This window comes from Podarcis raffonei, chromosome 12 (assembly GCF_027172205.1).
Source record: "Podarcis raffonei isolate rPodRaf1 chromosome 12, rPodRaf1.pri, whole genome shotgun sequence".
Classification (NCBI taxonomy): Eukaryota; Metazoa; Chordata; class Lepidosauria; order Squamata; family Lacertidae; genus Podarcis; species Podarcis raffonei.
Window position 1 is genome coordinate 23,313,292 of NC_070613.1, and position 16,753 is coordinate 23,330,044.

The 16,753-nt window shown below is 41.9% G+C and overlaps 1 protein-coding gene across 2 annotated transcripts in view; it reads right to left on the reverse strand.

The window, feature by feature from the left end:
• Window positions 1-16,753, reverse strand: part of PLXDC2 (plexin domain containing 2) — a 233,670-nt gene that overhangs the window by 48,754 nt on the left and 168,163 nt on the right. For both annotated transcript variants that reach the window (XM_053359669.1, XM_053359670.1), the window contains 2 exons: window positions 7,073-7,195; window positions 2,001-2,119 (listed from right to left, as the gene is read on the reverse strand). In XM_053359669.1, coding sequence (XP_053215644.1) covers window positions 2,001-2,119; window positions 7,073-7,195 — 242 coding nt within the window. The remainder of the gene's footprint in view (window positions 1-2,000; window positions 2,120-7,072; window positions 7,196-16,753) is intronic.

Genomic DNA, 16,753 nt, shown 5'->3' on the forward strand with positions numbered 1-16,753 from the left:
TCTCACCCTGGGCCAGCAGGGGGATACTGTAGATAGTTATGCAAATAAGGGATTGAAAGTGACGTTCAGTGATTGGATAGTTTTAGAAAATTGTTACAGTTATGTTGTACTGGAGCTCTATATAAGCAGGCTGCCTGAACCCTTCAGTTCTGTTCTGGCCTGTAAATAAACAAGAGCTGTTTGAAGAATCGCTGTGTCGTCTGATATGTTCACTCACAACTTAACAGGTAACCTTCTGACCTTCTTTGATGGTAGACATTGTTTGGAGGAATGTGCAGTATTGGAAGAGGGGTCTAGCTAATTAATAATCTGCACTAGCTAGTCGGGCAAGGCACGTGGTCTAACAAGTTAGCTATCTATAAATTGGATTGTTTTTGGCATAGTTCTGAGAAGCTTGTGCATGGACTGATCGAAGGGCTGTGCAAACAAAGGCTACCAAGATGTCATTGCGCCACTTCTTGAGAAATTCCTAGTGGCAGATCCAAGTGCTTGCTTGGTAACGTATATAATGCTTGTTGTTTAGAATACAATCTTTAACCTTTCACTCACTTGTGTTTGTATTGCTTCTGAATCTCATTAAAAGTACCGCCTTGCATTGGGCAAGACCTCTTATTTCCATGGGTGCTAAGCTTGTAAGAGGCTTGAACCCTCCAAACCAAATCCAAATCGTATGGGAGAGCACACAGAGCTATTACTGTATTGGCCCGAATATAAGCCGCACCTGAATATAAGCCGCACCTTTAAAATTGGAGGGAGGAAAAGAAAAAAATACCTGAATATAAGCCGCTTCCTTCCTCGCTGCTCCTGGCTACATACTTGGGGGTTGGGGGGAGCCACGCTGCGTCACAGGCGGCCTTTCCCTTTCCTTGCTCTCTCCCTTCCCAGCCTTGGGGGAGAGGATGGGGGACTATGCGTGGGGCAGGCGCTGCTCCTGGCACTGTTTGCCCTGCACTCCTGGCTGCATACCGTAAGGTCGCGAATATAAGCCGCACTTTAACTTTTCACAGTTGGAATTTGAGAAAAAAGTGAGGCTTATATTCAGGCCAATACGGTATATTTAACTAAAAAGATAGCTAAACTGTCACATTAAAGGGCCTAGGGATGCAAGCAGTGAAATATCAGGGCAAGTTGGTACGCAATATTTATTCCATAAAATGGGACTGCCGGTTTCCCTCATGCCGTATCTTAGAAGAAGCTGCAGTAATCTTCTCTGATGCCATATTGCACACAAAGGAACTCCCTTGTGAGCAGAGTACTATTTACACCCATTAGATTGCTCTAACACCATCCAAACTCTCCTCTAAGCTTTCATCATGAAATCAGCCTGGTGCCTTAACGCGATGTCAACTCGCCCAGTGCCTGGGCAGAGGCTGCACAGATACCCAGAAGCCCCTTTGCAGCTCCAGGAAAGGGCTGGTGTGGGAGGAGGGGGTGCAACTGCATTCAAAAAGGAGGATTTGTGACCCCCAAATCCTGAATTCAACTAGCTCAGTAATGTTTATTTGCTCTAAATAAAAAAAACATTGCAAGTAATCTTAAACAAATGGCATTATATCTGCACTCTATATTCAGTTAACAGTCAAACTAATTTTCTGCACACTCTTTGTTCCTTTTTCTTTCTTGTGGGGAGAATAATTCCTCACTAAAACCTCTAACACTGCACCATACCTCCCAATGTTTTCTGCTATAGCTTCTTCATTTCCTGGATTAGTCCTGGAGGCAGATTTGGTCTGTGTAAAAATGTTACTGGGGGGCAAGGGAGGCACCGTGTGGTTTTGCCTAGTCCTCCCTCTCTCCTGGGATGACCCTGACTGTTCCTGACAGCAATCTCTTAGATGGGCAAAGAGCATCCTTTGAACGGTAGCATCTAGTCTTGGCACAGAAAAAAGTCTTCTGTGTTAAGATGGCAGAGCATTGGGGCTGTCGCTTTTTAAATATTTCAGCTGCTTGAACGGAGCAGGATTTTAAATTTAGTAAATCATTTCGGTGCTTGAACTCACCTCTTTATAGCCAAATATGATACGCCCATCGTTGAGAAGTGTTGCTTGAAATGTGAAACTGCCCAGATTGTAATTATCCTGTAGATGTACGTGATCCCACTGGACAACCAATGCAGTACCTGTCAAGTCCAAAGTCGCAAAGAGGAGAGGAAAATGTCGCTGTAAATTATAGGGTAGCCATTCAGCAGCATCTGATACCATACAAAATGTAACTTTATAGCAATATTATCACCACTTCTACTATTGCTAAATAGGCCTTACAGTAGATAGAGCTTTATTTATTGTTCAGACATGCTTAGCCTACAGAAGAGAAGATAACTTGACTGAGGGGTGTTCAAATACACCTCCAAACATCAGCCACCCCCTCAGTGGAAAACAGAAGGGAAGGTGGGTGCAGAATCCCAGCATCCAATGAAATGTGAACATGTTAAAAGGGGGTGTTTTCAATGTCAGAGAGCCCAAGACAGTGCAAACAGGAACTGAGCAGCAAGAAAAAACAGTCTTTTTCACGTGGCATGTGCAATGCAATTGAAGCCAGTGACTACCCCTTATCTTGCAACAGCAAATTACAGAGTTTAATTAATACTGCAACTTTGTGAAGAGGCATTATATTTCCTTTAGATCTGTGACTAATGTTGTAGGGTTTGTAGGGCTGAACTATTATACTATTGGGATAATAAATGCCAGATTCAGAACTGCCTCCATCCACAGCTGTGCCACCTGCCTGAATCTGAGGAGAGGTGATGGGCCAGCCAAAGCCTTCCTCCATTGGGATCAACTGCCATTTGGCTTCACCTCTCCTTATTTTTCTCATCCCTCCCTGTTCCTTCTTCCTCTTCTATCATAGTTTGTAAGACATTGTTTTCCACTGCAAACCTCCCTGAGAGCTTTGGCAGCAAGGTGGTACAAGAATGAATGAAGATGCACACAAGTGGTCAGGATTGATACTCTGGTACCTAAGAACATGATATATTTATTATGGGCTGCCTGGGCTAGTACCTATACATTGATGCTGGCCTACCAAAAAATTCAAGCTAGTCCTTAGAAAAAAAAAATCAGACTTCGACGCCACAACAGGTCAGGTCTGAGTGAAACAATGATGCTACATATTTTATTATTTTTTAAAACTCTCTGTGTGCAATTGTTTAAAATATTGTTTCCTCTAAATCAAAACTGCTAACTTTCTTTCATCATAGGTTTTTCATTGTGTTATTTAGCTCATAACTCACTGCCTATAAAACTTAAGGATGTTTACCAAAATGCTGACACAGAAATGTTAATATTTAAAGCATTCCATTTTCACTCCGTCCATTTATTATGCATAAGATTATCTTTTCTTATCTACTGCAAGCTTTCAGAGTAGAAGGGTATTAAATAATATACATCATTGGTGGTAAACATTAACTACACCGGCTAAATAGAATCACCATGAATTTATGGATGATGCCCATATTAATAATGGTGTTGAGCATCTTAGTTGCACATGTCCCACTATTCTTTACGCACATTGTTTTGTTGAATCCCCATGGACCAAACTATAATCCTTCTGACCTACCAAGCTGGATGCAGCCTGTAGTTAAGATTTATACACTGCCCTTCATATCTCAGGGCTGCCCTTCATCTCAGGGTTGTTCACAAGATAAAAATACAAAATAAAACACAAACAAATAGTTAAAACAAAAACAAAGGCCTGGTTGAAGAGGAACCTTTTCACCTGGAGCCTAAAAATAATGTGAAGGCACCAGCTGAACCTCCCTAGGGAGAGCATTCCACAAGCAGGGAGCTACTGCTGAAAAGGCCTGTTCTCGTGTTGCTACCCTCTGGACCGCTCATGAAGGAGGCACAAAGAAAGGCCTCAGGTGATGACTGCAGAATTCAGGTTGGTTTATATGGGGAGAGGCGTTCCTTGAGGTACTGTGGTCCTGAGCCGCTTCAGGCTTTATAGGTCAAAACCAGCACTTTGAATTGGGCTCGTAGCTAATTGTCAGTCAGTGTAGTCGGGCCAGGATCGAAGTAATATGCTCAAACCACCTTGCCGTGCTGAGCAAAGCCCTGGCATTGTGGCTTACCATGTGCTGGAAAGCCCCAGTTTTTGCATTCTTGAATATAAAATTCCTGTTGTGTCTTTTTGTTGGATCAGCAGCTTGAAAATGTATTCCCAGGTAACTAGTATGCCCTACAAAAGTGGGGCAAATCCTTTTTTAAAAAATATAAACAAGGGTGACAATGGGCAGCCTTGTCTTGTTCCTTTAGTTATTTTACAATTCTCAGTCAACACATCATTTACTATCAATTTTGCTGACTGTTCGGTATATATTGCCTTGACTCCTCTTATAAAAGTGTCTCCACAGCTCATGTACTCTAAAACTTTAAACATAAAATCCCAGGAGACATTATCAAATGCTTTCTCTGCATCTAAAAACATTAAGGCTGCTTATTTTTCATTCTTCACTTTAAAATATTCTATTATATAAATTATATTCCTAATAATGTCCTTCATTTGTTGCCTTGGCAAGAATCTGGCCTGATCATGATGGATTACCTCTTTTAATACAGTAGAAGCGGGGCAAATCCTGATATCGTCCTGAATACAAAAGGCATTGGGTTGTATTCAATCAACTCTCACTCAGAGTAGACCACTTGAAATTACTGGACCTAAGTTAGTCATGGCCATTAAATGTAAGAAAAGCCTGCCGGGTCAGGCCAGTAGCCCATGTAGTCCTGTTCTCACAGTAGCCACCCTGATACCTGTGAGAAACCTGCAAGCAGAACTGAAGCACAAGAGCACTCTGCCCTCCTATGGTTTCCAGCAACTGGTATTCAGGAGCATTACTGCCTCTGACTGGAGGCAGAAGATAGCAACCAAACCCTCTTTTAAAGCCAACCAAGTTCGTGCCTCCTGTGGGAGTGAGTTCCATAGTTTAATGATGCGCTGCATGAATAAGTATTTTCTTTTATCTGTACCCAAACTTCCAACATTCAGCATTGCTGGATGTCGACATGTTCTAGTGTTACGAATGAGGGAGAAAAACTCCTTTCTATTCACTTTCTCTGTGCCATGCATAATTTTATAATCTTCTATCATGTCACCTCTTACTCACCTTTTCTCTAAACTAAAATATTCCCAAGGTATTTAATTTCAACAGATCTACTCTGAGTAAAGAATAGCTGAATGCAACTCCTCTTTAGTAAATATCTCAAAGTTTATTTCAGGCATTTGCTTACAAAAAAATGCCTTTTGGACTCTGAACTGACTCATTCCCTCACAGCATATGCTTTGATTCACATCTCAACAAGTTTTCCTTGTCAGAGTGACCTAACGACAACTCAGAATGGGTCAGTGTGATTCAAGCTCAATGCACCATGGAGAGTATCTTAAAGCATCACGATAATAGTTCAACAACAACACGCTGTAATTTATTCTTGTTTCTTACCAGCACTTTGGCGGAAATAAAAAAAAGCAAGTCATTTAAGGGGGGAAATTGAAGCATGTTCATTATGTTATCTTCAAATGGAACTTTCACAATCTCGCTGCATAAATTATTTCACTGCATAGCGCATCACTGGATGGTGTGAAACAGACAGACATGTTTGCAATTTACTTTCTGAATATTGATCGGGTTGCTTCTATTTTATTTAAAAGCAATTCTTCCATACAAATATTCATTTTGTCTCGCAAATATTTGGTTATTATGCATATGCAATATGTGCATATATCGGTCCACAAAATTATATAGCCTATTTGGTGATTTGACAAGAGATAGATATATATTCATTTCCTGGTAACGAAACCTGAGACTACATTCCTTGACATGATGTTGCCACTAGAGACTCAGGAGGCCTCACTGTCGAAGATTGCCTATTTCCAGCTCCAGTTGGTTCACTGACTATGGCTGTTGTTGGACCAAGATAAGCAGGTATCAGCAATTCATGCTCTGATGACTTTGCACTCAGATTACATGGGGCTGCCCATGAAAACTATCTGGAAGCTACAGCAAGTTTAGAATGCTATTGGCATGTCATTAGCTGGGGCAGCAAGATGGGAGAATATAACAGCAATCCTAAAAGCACTGCATTGGCTTGCTAAGAATTACAGAGACCTATTCAAAGTGGTAATAACTTATAAAACCTGAAATGACTCCAGCCCCAAGTGCCTCCTCCAATAGCCACCTCGATCCTTATCTTGACCAGTGTTCCCCATGAGGATTCACTGTGGGGGGATTTGGTAGAGATGGGCATTTTGGGTAGTGGGGCTTCAACTTTGGAGTGATTCAGGCAAGATTTTCACCAACCTTGTATGTATGCGTTCCACCACTGTGCTGCCTCTTGGCCCCTCTTTTCCTGGTACACTGTGATTCAACCTTCCTGAGCTAATTAACCTAGTTTCGCCATTATGCCCAAACTGGGAAACTCCAGTTAACAGGATCGGAACTAGCCAGGATCTTAATCCATGGGTAGAAGGTGGTTTAAAGGGCTTGAGAAGGTACTTGGGAAAGGGCAGAGCAAGACTGGGCCCCACAGTTAGAAAAATCATCAACAACCCAGATTAATAAGCTAAGGACAGCATTCTATCACATAAAATTCTGTACCAGGTATTTGACCTTCGGGAGCTGTAGGTAAAGTAAGGCTTATTAGATTATTATATAGGAGCACTTTGCACACCATCTTGATGAGGGTTATTAACCTCAGACATGCTCTACCTCTGGGTGAAAAACGACTCTAAGAATGCAAAATGGTTCCTATTTAATGTACTGATGGTACCAGAGGGAGCATATAATTTTGGAAGACTAGAGGGTTGTCTTTTTCAGCTGATGAAGTTAATTGAGATTCATGACTAAAGTAAGATTTAGGACTTTAGCAGCTTGGATGGATTATAATATTGGATAATGTTTGCCAACACAATCTACCAATAACATTTTAAACCATGGTATTTGACTCAGATGGATGGCCAGCCGGATGAATCAAACTTCTGAGAGCTAAATATTATAAACCGTCTTCAGTGTTTATTTTCCTACAAAGAACAAAAAAAAAGATGAGCGAAAGGATAATCTGGCAGAAGGATTAATACTTACCATTATCAAAGTATCTGACAGTCGAGTTTCTTGACACACTAGGGTCAAAGTTGGCCATCAAAGGTGCGATGTATTGTGTAGCTGTTAGCATTCGATGCACAACTTCCCCTGTATATATAAAACCTATAATAAAGAAACAAAAGAGCAGAATCATGTCAGCCACAGCTGAAAAGTTAATACATGCCAGAGTTAATTAGGTGCTGCCAGAGCTTCAAAGAGTTACTGAAGGAAAATTAATCTCATCACCAGGTTTTAATAATGAATCAAAGAACGGCAAAAGAATACAGAAAAAAACACCATAAAGGCCAAGAGAAGAATAGATTCCCATGAGGAACAAAAGTCAGGGATTGATAGGGAAATAATTCAGGCCAGTGTTCATCAGATGGGATCTTCAGGCGACTTTTGAGAGGTGGGGTGAACATAAAGCCTGTTGCTAACATTATGTGGAAGACCAATAGTCTTTCTGGTTTATAATTCTGTCACTTACACTGCAATTCCATGCATGCTTGCTCACTCTGTTCCTTAGGGCTACCTTAACTATGTAAAGTGCATAGTATTTATTTGCGAGTGTGTTTGCTAATTATTCCATCATCAAGCTCATAAAGCATTTGCCCCCTTCTGCTTTAAATTCTAGCTCACAGTCATATCTTGAATTGTGCAGAGATACAGAATTTCTCTTAAGAGTTTTTGTGTACTTGGTATTGAGCAGTTCCTAAGCACCTAACCAGCTGGCTGAAATGCTGTGTAAGAGCTTTTCACAAGTGGGGTGGAACAACCCACCTATCAGCTGTTTGATATCATAATGATGTCACTCGATTGACAGGTGGCTTGTCCCATCCACCTGTCCAAGTTGGTGGGCACCAAGTATACATACTGCAATCAACACTTGTTGTCAGACTGCATTCTCTGTTTCATTGAAAGCAGGGATGGGGAATGTGTAGCTCTCCCTCCCCGATGCTGTTGGACTACAGCTCCCATCGTCACTGACCACTGGCCATGCTAGCTGGAAGTGATGGGAGTTGCAGCTCATCAACAACTAGGAGAGATCAGTCCCCCTGCCCTGGTCTAAAACAGCACAGCCACATCTGACCAAAGCTGCAGCTAGATTCACTAGGTAATACATTTTCTGCTCTCTCAGTAAATGTTGCACTGTGGATCGCTGCCACCCCCGCTCCAAAGTTACAGGAAGAAATAAAAAGAAAGGGAAAGTAACAAGATGGATAACTGCAAGCCAGGAAGCATTTCTGGGATCAAACGTCAACTCTAGTCATGCTTCAGTACAACTTGGAAAGAAACACAGGGTAAGTTCAAAGCATCCCACAGATTCAAAGCTTGAATGGTCTCCCGCTGAACAGGATATTTTATCATTTTCACTAATACCCTGAGTAAATCGCAAATGTAAACCAAGCATATTTTTGAATAGGCTTGCACAGACATTTGGCAAGAGCTGGCTTATACTGTCTATGACCCAGTTTTCTGATGGTTACATTTGCTCTCTGTTGATTCATTGTGGCCCAGCAAGAATGTTCCAAACCTACAGTTTCCTGAACTACTTAATCTTTCCTTTGTGGGAGGGGTTTGGCATTTCCGGAAAGACTCTACAGCTTGAAACATAAGACACTGTCTTCTCAACTGCCTGAGTAAATTAATCAAGTTACAGCATGGAAAGTTATTAAAGAGGGGATTTAAAATTGTATCGTATAGCTTTACAGAAAGCCTTTAGACCAGGAAAGAAAAATTTATGAAAAGCACGGACTGATTAGGGATGACTTGCTGATACAAGTGCATTTGTTTTTGTTTTGTTTTTTACTGTTTTATCATGTGTTTGCTGCCCTGGGGTCATTTGAGAGGAAGAGTAGGTTATAAATGTAATAAATTATATTCAATAAATAATGATGATGATGATTCTAACAGTAATAAATAACAACCACTACTGCTGCTTTTATTTTTATTACGTAGCATGATATAAAGTACTGTCCCTCATTCTGCAACATAATAAAACAGAACAAAATGCACACCCCCAATGATATAGGATTCTACAGTAATTCTTACATTCGATGATTCGGATCCAAATAACACATGAGTTGTTCTGCTTGCCCAAGACAGATCCAAGTATCTCAGCAGCCCACCACAATACATGTCAAATAAAACATGAAGTCATAGGGAAGGGCCATAGTTCAGTGTTAGAGTACTGTGGTACCTCGGGTTAAGTACTTAATTTGTTCCAGAGGTCCGTTCTTAACCTGAAACTGTTCTTAACCTGAAGCACCACTTTAGCTAATGGGACCTCCTGCTGCTGCCGCACCGCCGGAGCACGATTTCTGTTCTTATCCTGAAGCAAAGTTCTTAACCCGAGGTATTATTTCTGGGTTAGCGGAGTCTGTAACCTGAAGCGTATGTAACCCGAGGTACCACTGTACATGCTTTGCATGTAAAAAGTTCCATCTCCAGTAAACCCAGAGAGTGCTGGTAAGGACTACTGGCTGCAACCTTGGAAAGCTGCTTCCAATCCATGTTGACAATACTGAGATAGGACTAATGGTGTGGCCTGGTGTAAGGCATCTTCTCATGGTCCTAACTTCTTTTGAAACTGAGGGGAGGCAGTTTGTGATAATGGCATGGAAGTCAATCGTGGTGGTGGTGGTGGGCATTTAGAAATCTTACTTGGTGTACCCAAGCTGCTCAGTGCACCTGGTCTCTGTATCCCAGCCAAATCATTAGCAACCTCAATTTTGGGGCCTGCTCATTCCTTCACGGGACACGGGTGGCACTGTGGGTTAAACCACACAGCCTAGGTCTTGCTGATCAGAAGGTCGGCGGTTCGAATCCCCATGACGGGGTGAGCTCCTGTTGTCCGGTCCCTGCTCCTGCCAACCTAGCAGTTCAAAAGCAAGTGCAAGTAGATAAATAGGTACCGCTCTGGCGGGAAGGTAAACAGTGTTTCCATGTGCTGCTCTGGTTCGCCAGAAGTGGCTTAGTCATGCTGGCCACATGACCTGGAAGCTGTACGCCGGCTCCCTCGGCCAATAAAGCGAGATGAGCACTGCAACCCCAGAGTCGGTCACGACTGGACCTAATGGTCAGGGGTCCCTTTACCCTTTACCTTTACCCTCCTTCACACACTTGCCCTCTCCCCACTTGCATGCATTTGATGAAGTGGACTCTAATCAAGGAAAGCTTATGCTGTAAAAAAAAACAAACCAAACTGTTATCCATCTTCCCGGATTCCCTGCATTGTTTTTATTTTGTCAGTTTCTGAAAAGCAATATCCTTGCACCTCTGGTCTAGTGTACTGAAGCATGAGTGCGTTGCTTGAAGAACCTTTCTTCTCTCTTGTGAATCTGCCTGTCTAGTAAGGTTGGCTGTTGCAGCCCTCTGACATGTGCCATTGCCTTCTGAGGCAGAGTTGGTGGCTTTTCCTCTGGTGGCGCCTTGCCTTCCTGCTCTAGGAAATTTAAGTTCTCTTCCCCCTTTACTTGTGTTCCAATGGAAACTCAGAAATTCCTTTTCTGAACAAGTGTTTGATTCTGTCGCTGCTTAATATACCAATTTCAAAGGCTGCTCTTTGTTTTGCTGCTTAGTTTTGTTAATTTGTGTTTTAACAAATGGAATAATGCCATGTTTATATAGTTGCTTTCTTTTGAGTGAAGAGAAAAGCAGGGTGTTGTTACTTTTTTTTTTAAAAAAAGAAGTAGTTGTGAGGTCTCCTTGTTCTGCTCAAAGTTGATTAGGTTGTCTAGGAATCGCTGGATTGAAAAAATGACCTTATTTAAAATGTATAGGAGTTTTTGCATTGACTTAATACTCTGAAAGCCTAAGTTGGTAAGGCTCCACAGCCTCAGACTCATATTTCAAGCCTACCTAGGGAAATCAGCTGTTTGTCAAAAAAAGACTAATTTACTTAATATAATTTAGATAGTGCTTGGTAGAACCATATGTTAAAAGCTCTGGCTAACACAAAGGTCGGTGCTTAATTAGCTGGAAAAGCAATTGTCTGTCAGTGATGACAGCACAATGAAAGGTTTTGTATGACAGAGTCTTCATCTGGGCAAAGCTTGCATGGCTCTTTGAGCATGGAAGCCGATTTGATGTTATTGGACAGGTTGCAGCAGCATATAGAGTAGGCCGATAAGTACACAGAGTGCCTTTTAAGAGATTCGAGGTCACTGCCTCCTCTCGTCCTAGGGCATTTGGAGACAACAACCATATTGCTTAGAAAATCACTAAATCTTACAGCCTTCCTCTCAGCTTTCCTCTGAAAATGCATTAGTCAGCAAAAACAGGATATAAGAGATGCACTCAAACCTTCCAATCTCTTCAAATTTTATCATCTTTCCAGTTATTACTTAAGCCAAGAAAGTGTGAAGGCCCTTTGGGAGGAAAGGAGGGAAATAAATTCAAATAAATAAATAAATACATTTCCATCCAAAAATAATCGCACCAGGACACAAAGTGGCTGAAATATTCTGACCTGGCCTATTAATTAGATAATTCTAAATTACAGCCAATGGCATATCTTACTAGTTTTATCAGATACCAGACCTACAACATGGCTGGAGCTGAGGTCCACAAGAACCTTCTCCTGCTTTCAGATAGGCTGGCTGAATGCAGAAATGCTATGCAGGGGCTCAGCATAGCAAACTACCATCTCCTCCAACTGCTAACATGCTGAAGCTGAGCAAGCTGGTTGCTTGACTCAAGCTGCTTGCCAAAGACAGACCTCTACCATATTAGGAAGTGCATCAGAGGCCCTACTGCCCCTCATACCTCCACAACTATTTGAGCACATATCTCCAGTTCTCAAAAGCTTGCACTGCCTTGCACTCTACCAGGCCAGCCAGATTCAAGGTTCTTGTCTGATTTTTATAAGGCCATTAACAACTTGAGTCCAGAATACCTCAATCTAGGATTTGTCCTAGATCATGGTCTGTGAGGGCCAGCAGTCTGGAAATAAATAGATACCACTGATTCTGACATTTCTACTGTAAAGAACACAGATAGCCAAGCAAGGGAGCAGTCAAACCCATAAGCAGGTACAGGGTAACCTGAGACCACTGCAGTCTGAGATCAGCTCTGCCTGTATTTGATTGACAAACATCTCATATTGAGGAGCCAAGCCAGAGGTTTATAAAACCCTCTCTCCCTCTCTCTCTCTCTCTCTCTCTCTCTCTCTCTCACACACACACACACACCCCAATTCTTGCAAAACTGGCATTTCCACTACCACTTTCTGGCTAATGCTTGTATAAGCATTAGGGATAAAAAGGGGGGAAAGCAAATTAAATGAAGTTTAAAAGTTGGTAAATATAACCCAACTTGTTACATTTAAGGCTTCACCTTTTTCGGGGAGAGGAAGCAGTAAATGGGGCCTACTAAAATGACAAGATTGCACACTTGTGTTGCGGTACACAACCTATGTAATTTTGTTTTGGCTCCTCCATGCTCAGATAACCAGCAAAATGTGTGTCACCACACAAAAGGGATGAGTTACAACAGAGGATGTTCTCTAAAGGACCAACACATAAATGGATTGAAAAGAAAGAAAAACGGGGGGAATTTTATGTAGGCGTTTCCTGCACTATTTTTCCATAATAGAGAGAAGCTGCCTTGAAAGCAGAGCAGTGGGGTGTAAATTTTAAAATCCCCCTGCTCTTTATTGGTGAAACTGCACATGAAGGGTATACTATTGCTATTGCCAGCATGCTGTTCTGCTGCACCAAAGGACAAATACACAGGAATCATAGAATAGTTAGAATCACAGAACTGTTGTCAGGGACTGGGCAGACGAGGAATGGTGGAGACCGCCTCCCCAGCCTGACCCTTCCAGAGAAGAGGAAACAGTTCAGAATTAAAACAGGGGTTTGAGGGAGGCCATAGCTCAGAGGAAGATGAGGGGAAAGGTTGGGAAATAATAGGAGAGGAGGAACAAACAGAGCCAGAGCAGCAGCTGGCTGACACGTTGTCACTAGAAAGCATTCCAGACCCACCACCTCCCAGAACCCGGCGAGCCTTAAAAGTAGGAGAGCAAAGAGCTCAAAGACAGAGGGCATTAAGCGGCACCCTTAGAGGAGGTGATGACGATGGGAGAGAAGCAAGGTGGAGATTCACTCAGGACAACAGCATTATCCAAGAGGCTGTGTTCCAAAGCCTCTCTCTGTAAATATTGAATAAAAAGTGGATGGTAAGAAACTTTTCCTTCTCTTTGTACGTTCCTGGGCAACTGGCTGTGGGAGTTGCTTGCAGCTGCCTGACAACTGTAGAGTTGGAAGGGACCACAACAGTTACCTAGTTAAGTGGTTTTCAACCAGTGTGCCATGGCACCCTGGGGTGCCTTGAATGATGGTTAGGGGTAACTCTGGCCTCTGTCCCTCTTTCCTTCCCTCCCTCCTCTGATGCCCTCTTGCGTCTCTGCCTCCCAAAGGCTTGCACAGCTGTTTATTGCAGCAGCCCTAGCTATAAGCTCTGCAGGCTCTTTGGGGTGGAGTGGGAGGGCAGCTCAGAGACCAGGGACGGCAGCAGCAGGACTCCCAAGGAGAGGGGAGAGGGCAGAGGAGGCTGAGGGAACACTCCACAAGGGGGAGTGTTCAAAAATGTGTGAGAGGCTGCCAGCTCTGCAGGCAAGGGGTGACACAACTGGGCTCCTGAGCCCCACAGGGGTGCCGCAGAAAGAATGTAGTTGGTCAAGGGAACTGTGGATTCAAAAAGGTTGAAAACCTCTGATCTAGTCCAAAATCCCTGCAATACATGAATCCTTTGTCCAACATGAGGCTCAAACCCATGACCCTGAGAGTCTCATGCTCTGCTGACTGAGCTATCCCAGCAGTATCAAACTTATGAGGAAGGACCATAACTCAGTGCTGGAGTATCTGCTTTGCATGCAGAGGTTCACAGATTCAGTCCTCGGCATCTCCAGGTGGGGCTGGGAATGTCACCCTGGACAGCTGCCATCATTCAGTACAGCTAATACTGAGCTCAACAGACCAATGGTCTGGCTACATACAAGGCAGCTTCCTCTTTCCTATAGTTGCTAGACTGCTTTCCAAGGATGGGTGCCCACCTACAACAGCAGATGAAGGAACTGTTTAGTCTAAACAACTACTGTTAACATCACAATTATATTATGTTGATCTTTTCTAATGGAATATACTGTTTTGCGCTCAACCACTTCAAAGTGGTAAGAAGTGCTGTGCACCACCTTCTGGAACGCATTGAATTGAAGCAGTTTTGAATATTTATTATGTCCTTCTGAGTTGTTTATTTACCAACCCTCAGATTTAGCAGGGATTGTGTGTGCAGCAGAAGCAAATACATAGGGCAGGAGGCACTCATCTTAAAGCAACGTAAGTTTAGCTTAAACCAGCTCTCAGCACAGTAAATTGCATTTTGCTTTTTGCAAAGAATTACAGCCAGCCAGTTAAACCAGCTACTGATCCTGCTGATCCAGAACAAACTCGCTGTTTGGTGGAAATCAACTGAAAAACTCTACCAGAAACCAAGAAACCAAGTTGTGCCCCAGGAGACTTGCTGCTGATTTCAGTGAACTTCTCATTTCACAAAACTGTTAAGATTACTTTCTATGCCATGTTTTTAAACCAAGTATATGATTACAGTTTTCCCTGATACCGAGAGGACGTTTTCTTGATGACTAATGGCATGAAATCAGCCACCTGTTCACTTCTGTAGGATTTATTTCTAAGGAGGTAGCTTAAAGCTGCCTTGTGATGTGTGAATAAGCACAAAACAAATTTGTATACAATTTCATTTTTATCTCGTATGTTTTTTATACTTATCAGCCAAGTTGGGTTAATACACTTCTCCTGGCATAAACCTACATTACTTCTTCATTCAAGTTATACAGCATCCTGATACATCAATGGCATCATGCAATTCTTGTTGAAATGCTACACATTACGTACAATAATACTGTATTAATGTATAGCATGCAAATTATATGTTCAATAGTATTTTGAGCAATGCTGATAATATTCCACAATTAGGGATACAGCCAGTTATAAAAATTGAAGCTGAAATGTCAAATGCGCACTTCATAACAAAATCAAAGCTTAAATACATAAACATTAGTAAGATGCATAGAATTCAAAATGGATTTTGAAAGGCTCATTGTAATGTTTTTAAAAGGAAGATGCAGATGAAATATATTTAAAATGGTATCATTAAAATTACAGTTCAGTAGACATTTATGACCAAATAATGGTACAGCTTGAATTTCAGCATGCTTATTTTATGTCTAAACCTGACTGGAATCCACATAGTGTAGCAAAGAAGGAGGGAATGCATACAAAGTCTGGGTATCGAGATAACATATATATTTGGTTTTAAACCACAATGCTCAATCTCCTGAGAAACTTCTGCGGTTAAGAGCAGACAGGCACAGTAACACAAGTTTAACTACTTAGATTAAACTTCCAGTCTAGAGATTTCAAGCTATAAAAAAAAACCACCACAAACTTTTTAATCTGAAAATTAACTACTATGTTGATAAATGGAAGCCTTAAAATAATCTGCACCATTTATGTCACATTGCAGGACTGTAGTTTTCCCTGTTATATTCATTGTCAGACATCACTCAGTCATTCTAGAGAACAATGGTGTTTTTGTGGACAGAACTCTCTTTAAAAGGTTAGAACTCAATAGCAGCCTTGCTCATATGGGTGGTTTGCCAGCTTGAGCCTGCGCTGATGAATTTGCTGCAAGTTCAGTGCAAGACCATGTTACATTAGTAGGGTGCCTCATTCGGCCTAATTCTTATTCTCTCTAAATCACATTGCCTTTCCTCTTCAATAATTCCTTCTCCATCCATCCAGTAGCACTAGACACAGTGAACCTGCTGAGAATGTGCCTTTTTTTTTTTGTCCTGGAGCGGGGATCACAGAAGAACTCAGCCGAGACTTTTAAGCGTAATAGGGAAATGAGCAAAAAGGAGCACCAGGGGAATAACATTCACTGGGAATCACATTGCACAATTTATTAAGCAAAGGCAAGAAACGTTTTACCAGTGCTTAGTTTGAAGGATTCCCTTCACAGGAAACAGAACAGAAAACAAATATTTAGACAAAATGTTATTCTCACATACTTTACTCTAGTTGATCAAAATCAAGATCTTGTAATGTCAGAAGCAAACAATATAATTATTACTTTTATATAGTTGGTGTATTTATTATTTCGTTGTTGCTTCAGCAAGGAATTTGGACTTCACTCCTACGGAAGGACTGCAATTTTGTGCTCGACAATGTAGCCCTGGAGGAGTGCCATCGCCGTTATAATTACACTAAGATTAGTGAGTTGGGGAAACAAAAAGACAGAAATGATTCCACATCCCTAAGACAATATAAGAGTGTTTAAGTAAGAGAATAATGAGCTTGGGCCTCGCACTCTAATAATGAGCTTGGGACTTGCACTCAAGATCGGGGAAGGAGTGAAGCAAAGTCTCCCACGCTCTCTTATATTGCTTTATTTCTGGACAGGCTAGAGATTCCTTTTGCTTTCTTTCAGCTGACTAGCACTCAATTTATAAACCTTTGTGCCTGGCCAGCAATGCCCACAGAACATCCTTGCAACGCCAGCATACAGTCACCACTCGTGATGGGGCAACCCTTAAGCACGGAGTCTTTGCATTGTGCTATAAAGCTGGAGTCTATATTCCTTTTCTCCTTCTCTCTT